This window comes from Typopeltis vanoorti, chromosome 5, assembly GCF_054136105.1.
Source record: "Typopeltis vanoorti isolate ZY-2024b chromosome 5, IOZ_Tvanoo_1.0, whole genome shotgun sequence".
NCBI classification, from domain to species: domain Eukaryota; kingdom Metazoa; phylum Arthropoda; class Arachnida; order Uropygi; family Thelyphonidae; genus Typopeltis; species Typopeltis vanoorti.
Window position 1 is genome coordinate 137,833,671 of NC_143553.1, and position 12,367 is coordinate 137,846,037.

Genomic DNA, 12,367 nt, shown 5'->3' on the forward strand with positions numbered 1-12,367 from the left:
TATTTCTCAGGGACGAATGCTGGTCTTGAAATTCACGCTTGCTCTTGTTATCATTCAGGGAATGAGAGGTGTGATTGAAGTCTGAGCAGCGGAATAATGAATTACTGACCATTTAAAACTATGTACAGGTAACGTATAACGCGGATGTTAGGTTCCACAGAAATGCCGCATTATATAAATCGCGTTATGCGAGTCTCAGATCACATAGAAAAAGTAGGGTTGTTCCGAAATCATTTTTTTTTAAAGATTATATAAACAATGACATATCCAACAAAAAAAAAAAAAAAATTATTTAATTCAGGTAATTCATGTAAGTTAAGAAAACACAAACTATGAAACAAATACATAGTATAAAAATTACAAATTGTACTTAAACTTCATTGCACATAATGCATAAATGTTTTAGGCAAAATAAAATAGCGCATATTTTAATCTTTCATAGCACAAGGATTTGAGGATTGGTTAATAAACACTGGTTTTGTCATGTAATCACCTGATGCATTACTTCGACACACTAGAGTAATTCTATCTATCTTTGGAAACTTGGAATCCAGGAGCTGATCTTTCATTTTTCGAAATATAGTTGCGTTTTTGCACTTTTTTCCAATATAACCCGGATTCATCCGCATTGAATCTGGTCTGCACTATAAATGTTTATAAACTTTGAGAGTTTTTTTGTATAATAAGATTTCCCTTCATATGAATTTTCTTTTGAGGTGCAATCTATCGAAATCATTAGAGATTTCTCCATTTTTCAATTAGAATATCGCGTACACGAGCAACGCGCTTTGCGCTTATCGTTGACCCAGCAATAAACACTTTCTCGGATTTCATGTTCATTTTGTGTTGATTGTTCGAATTGTCGGTTCATTTAAATTCGGTCCCTGCAAAAACTCCTGTTTTTTCTCCATTTTTCAACCGATCCAAGATTTTGAATATTTTTCTTCGAGAGACATTAACTTTGTTTTCAAATTTTGGTTTTTCCCTTTCGTTGCAGTTTGTGGCCATTACTATAAAAATAATTTTTTTACACAAAAAAGCAAGCATTACTCATTGTATGTAACTCACCAGAAAATAAAGTGCTCAGCTTGAGATGAACAAACTTATGATTTTTAATGCACTTTCCTGCAAGAAACGAGGACAATTTTCAACAATAAACGTTTTATACGGTAAGCAATTGAGGTACATCCGTGCTAAAGGGTATTTTCCCCTAATATAAATTCGCTACTTATAATTACATGCGAGATACAGGCAGACACAAATTTAACGAAGATAAAATTTGATTTTTAAGTCAAAAACATATGAAAAGATTAGGGGGTAACTTCGATTTGTAGACCGTGTTTTTATCGGAACCGTGTCTACCCTACAGTTCTTCTTTATGAACTGGTCAATAACATCGACATAAAAAGTTGGGTGTAACTTAATTTTGCTAAGCAACGCGCACGCTTGTAAAGGTTGGCTGAAGCTCACTGGCTAGAGCTACTTTGCGTATGGCCCGTATTTAAGCAACAGGGTGAGATGACGTGGAGGGAGCGGAAATGGCTATGCGCGCGCATGAAATCAGTGCTGAAGCGAGGACCTGGATGCTCCCACAACCGAGCAAGCCAAGGCAGTTTGACTAGAGTCGGCCTTCGATACACAACGCAAAGCTCAATTATTGCCGCGCAAGCTTAAAACGTCTTCTGTCTACAAAAATAAGCCTAAATGGAATGCTTATAAATGCATGCATTTATTAACAAATAAATATTACTTCTTTCTCAATTAATAAGCCGTGTTTAAAAGCATGGAGAATTCGCCACTGTTATTTCTGTACCTTTGTGTCCCTGTTAGTACCTTCCCTTCCGGTCATGCTTTCCTATGTGAATGTGGTTGGTTTTGATGTTTTCTACCCCTTCCTCAAAGTTTGTACGTTGAAATTTGAACCACCCTGCAGAAACAGACTAAATGCAGAAAATGATATGCTACAAGTTACGTCCATCATATCAGACTTTGATATGATGGTTGTTTTGAACTCGGCAGTTCAAAACAACAGCTGCACTGTAGTCATTAAGACGAACTTAATTTTTTTTTTTAATTTAGGGAGCACTAAATTGTAAAATGGTGTTTATTTTCTTCTTCTTTTGTGATTATTTTAAAGACTGAGTTAAGGGCTCCGCAAAAAAAAAAAAAAAAAAAAAAAAAAAAAAAAAAAAAAAAATTGCTTGCTTTAGGGCTCCACTTCAGCAAAAAGTTTGGGAAATCCTGGGCTATGGTATTGGAAAATGTAATCTAAAATACTGTATTTTCTTAAAATTTTGTGCATCCGCTGCAACCAAAACATCTTCCGCCACTGAACGTTTGCCATCGCCTACGCTATTTATACACCTTTTACTAAGACATGGACAATATGGGATAGTTGGCCAACTTATCCGAGTTAATATCATAGTGGGATCTTTGCCACAATCACGCTTTGTTTCCATTAAACGACACAAAGACATAGGGTTTGGTAAATAAGCAAACAAGACTGCTTATTTACCAAATTTACAATTTACTGGCTTCAGTACTTGAACAGCTTTTTATCGTTATTATAACATTCCATACGACAAAGAGAATTTAAAGGCTGAAAATGCTGAACATTTGAAATTGAGTGAGGATTGGAAGTTACCAGCATAACGAAGCCATGGTGATGGAGCAATTAACTTCATTGTTAAAAGATGTTTTTCCGTGTATCGCGCTGCAGGGTGAGCCGAGAAAATCCATTGTCTTTTCTTTGATAAACATACCAGTTTCCTTCTCCAGCCATCATCAACCATGGAAACTAGCAAATTCAAATATGGTTTATCATATTATTACGCCGTATATGATGGCAATCAGTAAGTGCCATAAAAAAATGGTCTCGGTCTGACCCCAGAGCATTTATAGGGCTATGAAAATTATGCATCTTCTTAAGAGCATCTAAATTAATGACTAGTTTTCGATTAATCATCCCTATGGCTTTTAACAGGCCTTTAAGGCCCACAACCTTCCAAACATGCTTGGATTTCGTAACCGAAGTACGATAATAGGATGGTCACTCCTATGCCTCGAAGTATTCCTGGCTGTATCCCTGTGTGTTAACGGGGCCGGTTTGCCTACTTGTGGGATGAAAAACCCCAGATAAACTGGCGGAAAAAACCCTGCTGTCCACGCCCAAGACCGACTTAACTTGGCTATGGCTGAGGAAGATCCTTAAGCTCCTCACGTCGGCGACGGGAATCGAACCTAGGACACTCCTTCCCCAGTCATATGGTTGCAAAGTGCAAAGCCACTAAGCTAACCGCGCGGTTCTTTTCGATTAATCAGCCAAGCTAATAATAAACTGACGCGTCTGCAAGTTGCATCAAGGTAATTTATAAATTATTCCATTGAAAGGAACTTAGTGAATTTAAGGACTATACCAAAAGAGGCAACAGGAAGCTCTTGTTATGATCCATCAACTGGGGAGACCATTTTTCTAGCACTGTTTCTGATGAGTTTTTGGGCTGCAGTACATCTTTGAATTCCCTTGCGATGCGTCTCCATACATTTATATTAATAACATCGTATCCTGTATTTCTACGCGGTTTCTGCTACTTGCGTGAAACAGGCATACGTATGAGACCCATTCAAAAAAGTATTCATACTACCGCATGAATATTTTGATTACCATGCGCGTTTTTAATACAGTACAAGTACATATTTTATGCAACTTCAGCCAGAGATCGCTGGTAGCTGTCAGTGCTAATTTATGGTGATCCAGTAAAGCTAAACGTATCCCACCCCCGTCATACTTGGAAAATGGCTAGCGAAACATAACATATGGAGGGAAGCCCACTAGTAGTTTCTTTCCATTACAAAGGGTCCGCTGAAAACCAAAATCACTCGAAAAATTTTGAGATGCTAAACACCATATTTAATTGAATCCTACCCACAACCAGTAGGGAATTATTAATATCAATTTGAATTAGTCAATAAAAGTGTGGCGTTTGAAATTAAAATTCAGCACATGGATATTAACAAGTGTAGTTGATTACAATATGAGCCTGCAAATAGTTCGATTGAAACAGAAATTGGAATGGAGTGACAAATTTGAGTCTAACCCATCCATCCAATCCTAAATAACTTATGTATAGACACGAAAAACGGCTTTAGATTCAATTTTCTTGGTAAGAATTGATGCCTTTATACAAGAATATTAAAACACCCAGCTTTTTATGAATTATCATTTCTTTATTTCATACTTAGATTCAATTCCCTTTAACAAATCAATAAATAGCAATAAAATAAAAATATTAAAGTTCTAAGAATATTTTAATATTTATGGTTTTATATATTAATGTTTTAAAATATCTTTTATGAAGTTCTTACTTCAGAGTGCTACAAAAGAAACAAATGTAAATTTCAAAAACACAAACGAAGTTAATATCTTCATTTTAGGATGCTGCAATTAAACCTAAGGAAAACTAAACAGGTAGAATCCTATTCCACCTGGAATGTGATTTGCTGTGTTTATTAACTGCATGTATCCCCCCCCCCCCAGCGGCAGGCCGGTTGGGGGTTGTACTAACAAAAAGTCGCATCAAAATATAACATGCTGACCCTGCATTGGAAGCAGGATGAATGCGTAGAGGAAGAAGATTAATTGCATGCATTCCCCACCAATTTTGTGAGATAAAGAATTCGAATTTCTGGAAAGGGGAAGCTCATCTCCTTACGAGACCAGCTAACCTGTTTTCAGTTGAGAGGCCCAGTTCTGACATCCCACACAAGATTCATCATGACGATCATGGGGGGGGGGGGGGAATCCTTGGTATCGACTTAGATTTGGGGCACTATGTAAATTTTAATACAGTAGGTTTGCTAGATATTTTGATAGAAAAGTTGAAGAGTATCTTGCATTAATTGATCTCAATGACAAGTCTTGTTTGTGTAGTTTAGGGATTCCATATATTCTAGGAACCCGACGGCATCGAGACTCAAATCCCCCCCCCCCCCACACACACAAGACCACTTTTTTAAAAGTTGGTTTTATGGAAATATCCCAGGGGGATTACAGTCATTGGTGTTAGCATTTTCTAGAATTTATTTCATTTTTCTACGGTATTATACATAGTACTCTAGAATAAATACAGCAATCCCTCGATTAATGCATTCTTTAAAACAGGTGCATTAATCGAAAACGCACTAATCGAATGTAATAACCTATGGGAAAAAGTATAATTCGTTCCTCAAATTTCTTTTCATAAAAGGATTAGGGTATGTCTCAGGGCCTAGTTAAAGGAAAACCATGAAGCTGAAAGACAATAAAACATATTCAGAATATAAATTTATTATTCTGCTTCTTAACAAAGAACTGAACTAACATAGTTTGGCGAGCATTCTGTTTCTTTTTTTCTTACAACTGATGGTATGGCCCTATTGCCTCTTCTACAAATTTTATTGGTTCTCTCTTCACCAGGGTCAGTGTCTAAGCATTGCTGCTTAAAAACTTCGATTGTACGAAAATTATTTCAAATTGTTTCTATGAAACCTTTTGGGCTTGTCAGTGATTAATTTTTGTTCATATTCTTCAGGATCTTCCTGCTGTGCATCTAAATTTAGCAGGTGGGAATCACTCAACTTCTCAGAATGAGATTTAATTAACTTAGATTCATTTGAAAAGCCTCTAAAACCATTTGCACAATTCGTAAGAATGTGCTTCCAAATGGCTCGCTTATTGCTAGCAGAAATTTCATTCACCTTTGCGACTTTATAATCAGGCTGAGATTTCTCTGGTTTGGCTAGAAATGTTTTGGAAGGCATTCGCTTCAAAAAAAAAAAAAAAAAAAAAAAAAAAAAAAAAAAAAAAAAGCTGGTTTCATCGACATTAAATATTTGTTGATCACAACAGTCCCCTTCTTAAACAATTTTCTTCAAAATCTCTGGATATCTCCTTATCAGCACTTGCAGCTTCTCCTGTGATTCGAACATTATGTAGGCTATTTCTCTTTTTGAAACGCTCAAATCACACAGCACTAACGTGGAATTCTTCTTCTTTTCCATCCTTGATAGCCCTTTCTTTCCAGGTTACAAAGAGACGATGCTTTTGATTTAATAAGGCCAGTGTTTAGCAGGATCCGTTTTTGGTTACAATCTTCGATCCATGTAAAAAGAAGTCTAATTCAATCATTATAATACTTTGATTTCGATTGCATGCAGGATGAACTTGAAGCAGCCTTACTCAGCAGTTGATTCACCCATTTTTGAGTTCTTGTTCTATCTCTGCTCTGGTCTCACCTTGTTCATTTTTCTTTATTATCTCAAGGTTTTCTTCCAATAAGCTTACTTTTCAAATCATTTTCACACTTCTATTTTTTGCTCACTAATTCTTTTACTCATGATTAAAGGTTAGGAAAATAATTTAAAATAAAAAAGTAAGGAAAACAAAAGCAGACAACAAATTTTGGCAGTAAATTTGGAATATAGTGTACATGGAAATAGTGTAGTATGCCATTAAAAAATAACTTTCTAAAATGTTTCAAATTGGTAACTAAATTATTTCATTTTGGTGAGTGCTTTTTTTAAAGTTAGCCATAAAAAATGTATAGATCAAAAATTTTTAAAATCTGTAACATTCGATACCCAAATCGAATTTGGGTATTGAAAAAAAATGCACTAATCGAGGGATTGCTGTAGTTCATTTAGAAGCAGTTTTATAGTATGAAACTTGGCCACTTTAACAGAGCCTGTGCAGTCACTAGATCCCAGTTGCAGTCATTCTATTTTATTGTATGGATGCTCACAGTTAGGATGAGTATCGTATAATGCAGTTGAGTGTGCCTAATTAAGTGGTTATTTAGTGTATATATATGAAAACAAAAATAAGAATGCTAGTAAACTGACATGCATTTTTCCATTCAAATAAGTAAATATGAGTCTTCTGGATATGTGAACATGAGTTCTCTCTTCAAATATATGCAAAGTAGGAGAATACATTGCCCTACATATAATAACTGCATAACATAAGCTTCATATGCTTCCACTTAAACTCAAATTTTGCAGTGCCACTCACAGGAATATCATCTAGTTTTTCTTCCAATGCTACATACTTTCTGCACTGCTAGCAGCACTAATTTGTTGCAATGCTTAGAGGCTAATATTAATTCACATAAAAACATCAGCTGAATACTGTAATTGTTCAAATTTAGGTTTAAAAACCTTCAGTACTTTCCTGTGAGTGATATTATTCCTTTGCCACAGTGATCATGTTGCTTTGAGTGGTATAAATGGCACTTATTGCTACTACATAGGCAGACCATTACATGCAAGGGATTCCACAGTTTTACTACTTTAAAGCAGTGATCTTTGGGATATTTTATAAAAGTAAGATTTAATTTAATTTAATAATTAATTATAAGCTGATTATTATATTTTGTAAAACATTTTCACAAACAAAAATTAGAATTTTATATTTTTGCACAGAATCCAAACACTGTTTTACAGTAATTTCCATTACTAAATTCTTTGCAATTTTTTAAATATCAATCCTGCAAACACAAAAGGTTACAAAACCAATACCATAAGTGTTGTTTGGGCAAGAAAGAAGGAACATAATGCATTTTTTTTTTTTGAATACCTGGAGGACAGTCTTTAAGCAAGGAGGACTATCCCAAAGAGCAGAGATTGTGCTTATTTAGACTTAAAGCAACAATGACTAAGGCTCACATATTAGCAGTAATTAAATTGTTCTTCAGAGCAGTAATGCTGTTTTGCAAGATTAAAAATCTTGCCAAAGAATAGAATTAGATACAACAAAAGAGGATGCAAAGCAGGTTCATTAAGTTAGGAATTGAATTTGTATATGAAGGATGACCAGAAACTACTTGTATTTTTTTTTTTTTTTTTTTTTTTTTTTTTTACATACAAAGGAAGAATGATAGTAGCTACTTGGTGATGAAGTACCCATGAAAATATCTATGAGGGAAAAAGGCAGAAAGAGATCTGTAAAAAAAAAGTGACTGGAATTTTATTGCATTTTTGACGGTTTTGAAATTTAGTTAGTTGTATACAGGTAAGAAGTAGTATTAAAAAAGGAAACCCAAGGTTTCTAAAAGTCAAGGAGGATACATACTGAATGGAAAAAGTCATAAACACCATAGTGTGCGAGGAACAAACAGACATGGCATCCGCCTTAATAAGTAGGACCTTTTTCGGTGTGATGACTACAGCAAACCTATGGGACATACTTTCCAAAAGTGCATGATAGCAATCAATAGGAATTTTGAACCATTCTTTCTGTAGGCATGCATTGAGGGTCCTGGACTCTTGAGAGATAGATGTCCCTTGATCTCACACTCCAGTTCATCCCAGATATTCAAGTAGGGTTGAGATCAGAGCTGTGTGGTGACATTCATGTTCACAAATGCAGTTACAGCAGCAACCTTACAACACAGTGCATTGTCTTGCTGAAAGAAACAATGGTTAGTTCTGTAGAAATGCAACAAAGTAGAGGACACGGCGTGATTCATCACTCCATAGCTTTCACGTCCCACTGTACACACCTTTTTGAACCACTGCAGAGGATGCTGCATGTTGGTCCAGGTAACTGGAGGGAGGGCTTGTATGTTGCAGTCCTACCATGGATCTCAGTTCTGAATGTTTGTCTGCAGATTTGTGTTGCAATCAATAACATGAACTCTGCATTCAACGTGTCAGCCATTTCGTGAATGTGGTGGGTTGCCCATTGTGGGTAGCACTTGTTGACCTTTTGCACTTCCATCTCAGTATGGTATCAGCAATTGTTGACCAGGAACGGCTCAATTTCTCAATAATTTGATGAACAGATAGGCCTATAACATGGCATCCTATCACCATCTCTTTCAAATTCAGTCAGTTCACTTCTTGCAGCAGTTCCACCTGGGCACTGCTGCACCGACTTCCAATTTATGCCAGCTACAAACAAGTGTATTTCATGGCATGACGCACCTTGCCTATGGGGGTGTCTGTTGACTTCTTTCCAAATAGTATGCATCACTGATTATGCTAGGAATGGCTGAAGATGTAAATCACCCCAAGTGTTCTGAACAAAGCTCTATCAAAATCAAGAAAAATCTTTCTTGCAAGAAATAAGACTGGGTCACAAAAGCTGTCCATGTGCTACCAGAGCATGTCAAGTTGAGTGTCATCTATCAGCAAAACTATGTAAAGAGAGAGAGAGATTGAAGTTATCAAAAAGACCATTAACATATCAGGTTACGACAGCACTGCATGATTAAATTTACATTATTAATCTCCTATCGACAATTTTCCTCCAAATCAATCTATTACTTGTGAGGACTCCAATATTGTCATATCTAACATGTAATGTCTAACATTCCATGCTTCCAAGGCACTTCTGATTGAATCAATCCACCTAGACCTTGGTCTTCCTCTGGTTCTCTTTCCTGCCATCTTGGCATCAAACACCTGTTTCGCTAACCTTTCTTCACCTATTCTATTCAAGTGGCCATACCACCTTAGATTAGCTCTGTTGACATATTGTTGAATGTTTGAATCATTAAATTATAGGAGGAAATGGGGGGAGGGGGATTAGGGTCTGGATGCCCTCCCACTGGCAGGGAAATACGAAGAATGAAAGCTATCAATGAATAGTGAATGATCAGGGAAAAACTGGTGATCTAATTGCAAAGCACAGATGGCAGGCAACATAATGGTATAGTTTTAGTAAGTAGGCCTCTATACAAAACTAATCATATGCCCTAGGAATATCAAGGGTGACATATCGGTTTCCCTACATGTTTTCATTGCTTGGGTCAAAGTTGTGAGGTTAGATAATTCTACTAGAGTGCAAGTGGCAGAACCAAATCTATATTGGTGATCACTAATTAAATGATGAGTCCCAGTTTTTGGTGGTTGAAAATCTTCACTATTTTTCCGAGTTTGAAAGAGCAAAATATAGGCGTTCTTACAAGCTAGTGGGTATGTTAGTCAAGTGCAACAGCTTGCAGTCATTATAAGATGATTCTAGAGTGGCAAATTTTGAGCACAATTAGGAAATACCATAATTTCTTGGAATCCAGATTATTAAGGATTCTTTTTTCACAACTTTACATAAAATCAACTAATCTGTACACCAATAAGACATAAGCAGATCATGAGTTATGAAATTATAATGAAGTAAATTTTGTTTTTATAAGCTGTATGTATGTAATTAAAATATACTATAAAAGCAAAGTTCCTGTTTTTTTTTAGTCTTTTAATTCACAGAATTAAAAGTCTACAGTTTAGTCAAAAAGACCAAAGCCCATATCATCATCAGATTCTTCTGATTCCTCTTTCTTAGCTTCCTCCTTGGGTTCATCTTTTGGAGCTTCACTCGAAGCAGGTGCTGCGGCTGCTGCAGCAGCAGCAAACTTTGAGGGATCTTTTAAGAATTCTTTTGCCTGAAAAAGGAAAGATTGCATACAACTTAAGTAAAAGCATAAAAATTTTATTTCAAACTACTATGAAAACCAAATAACACAATCTAGTGTTTTGTATATTAATACTACAAATCATTAAGCTTTTTAAGAACAGAAAGTTATTACAGTGAACTCTTACTATACAAACTCATGGGAATCAGAATGTTATAACGGAAGGTTTGTAAAATCTACTAACATTTATTCTCTATAGGAAGTGGCCGAAGCCATTTTAGCCTATCTAACTGTTTAGAGACAGAGGGAGCAGTTTAATCCCCACCAGTAGTTGGAGATGGCTCAAGACTACTACTGATTATAAATGGCATCCATTTATAATTAGTGCCTGCCATTTCAGTCCCTAATACAGTATATTAATGTCTGAAATAGCATGGGTTCTATGGTTGATTTTCTTGAGTTTACATGATGAAAAACCAGTTTCTGGGAGGAAAAAACCTACTTGCCCATGCCAGAGATAAAACTAACTTGGGAATTGGTTGAAGAAAGGCTTAGAAAAAGTTTGTCTATTCGGTGACTAGAATCACTTTGAAGAGTTCTTCAAGTGGCCTACTGCTATGGATTCAACCATTTCAACAGGGCCACACTGGCCTTTTGTTAGAATAATAAACTGATAAGTGTTGGTTACGAACAAAGTTAATGCATCGACTTTCCACCTATCACATAAATTTAATTTCTTTGTACTATATGCCTTTTCTGTGTGTACAAACACACACACACACTTAGGCCGTGTTTGCCAGATATATCATCATCTTCAAAACTTGTTACAATATAAACATTAATCAGAACCTATGACTAACTACATCTATTCACTGCTTGTCAGGATTCTTTGAAACAACTTGCATCAGTATTTCCAAAAATCAGAAATATTTAAATCCTCCATAATAAAGTTTTTTTTTTCTTTTATCAACCCACCAATGGTAATAATGATGTGTAGGTACTACAATGTTTTTGTAAGGAGAATTTAAAAAAAAAAAAAAAAAAAAATGTAAACAGCTGTAGAGATATTATCATGTCAGTGACAAATGAGGAGGGGGTATCTGTCTTACAGGAGGATGGCTTCACTAATTTTGGACCATTTCTTGACCAATTAAAGGCCATATATGTTAGGATTTTTGGTTTATACTAATGTTGTAATATCAGATGAAACACTGGCAATGAATTTTAATTTAGTCTTTAGAGATGCATTCAAAGCTTAAAAATTTGCATGTATTAATGCAGATCTTACTTTTGTTTCTCCTTGATAAAAAAAAATGCTAAACAAAATGGTTAGAGAAAAATAAGCAGTTATTTTTCATATTTAAACAGTAATGCATTAAACTCCAATTTTTGCGATTTTTATTTTGTACATAATTTTCCAAAAAAAAAGGCTGCCCTGAACTTTCTCTTCTTGATGTTTCAGAGAACCATATTACTGTAATATTTGTTAAACACCTGATATCAATTTCTAGAATCACTTCTTTTTTCAAAACTTACCATTTCAGCTTCTTTAAAAGTAATATCTGTCTCCACAGCTATAGCAATTAAGTTCTTTAATCCATTTACAATGGAATGTGGAACAGACGCCAATGTTGGATATCCAATTGCAAGGGACACACATGCAATATTTCTTACTCCCTTAAAATAACAAAAAGATGTTTAAACATCCGAATTATACATAATGTATACAGAATATACATATTTATCAATTTTAAAATTCGTAGTTATTGAATATGAGGTTATACCATATATGAATTTGGTTTTATGTTTCTCAGTATCTCAAATGTAGTAAAATGAATCAGAACAATTGAAATCTCTTCATTCACAGGAGGCATACTGGTTATATAGTGCAACTATCTACATGAACTATGATTAAGAAACAGCATATCTTTAAAGAAATAAGTTGCATAAATGAAAATCCCAGAAATGGTCAAATGACA

At 35.2% G+C, this 12,367-nt stretch overlaps 1 protein-coding gene across 1 annotated transcript in view; it reads right to left on the reverse strand.

The window, feature by feature from the left end:
• Positions 1-10,210: 10,210 nt before the first annotated feature.
• RpLP0 (ribosomal protein LP0) overlaps positions 10,211-12,367 on the reverse strand; it is a 62,662-nt gene continuing 60,505 nt past the window's right edge. Inside the window, exons 8-9 of the mRNA XM_090392771.1 lie at positions 11,925-12,065; positions 10,211-10,418 (exon numbers count right to left, since the gene is read on the reverse strand). Coding sequence (XP_090248897.1) covers positions 10,260-10,418; positions 11,925-12,065 — 300 coding nt within the window. The 3' untranslated portion in view covers positions 10,211-10,259. The remainder of the gene's footprint in view (positions 10,419-11,924; positions 12,066-12,367) is intronic.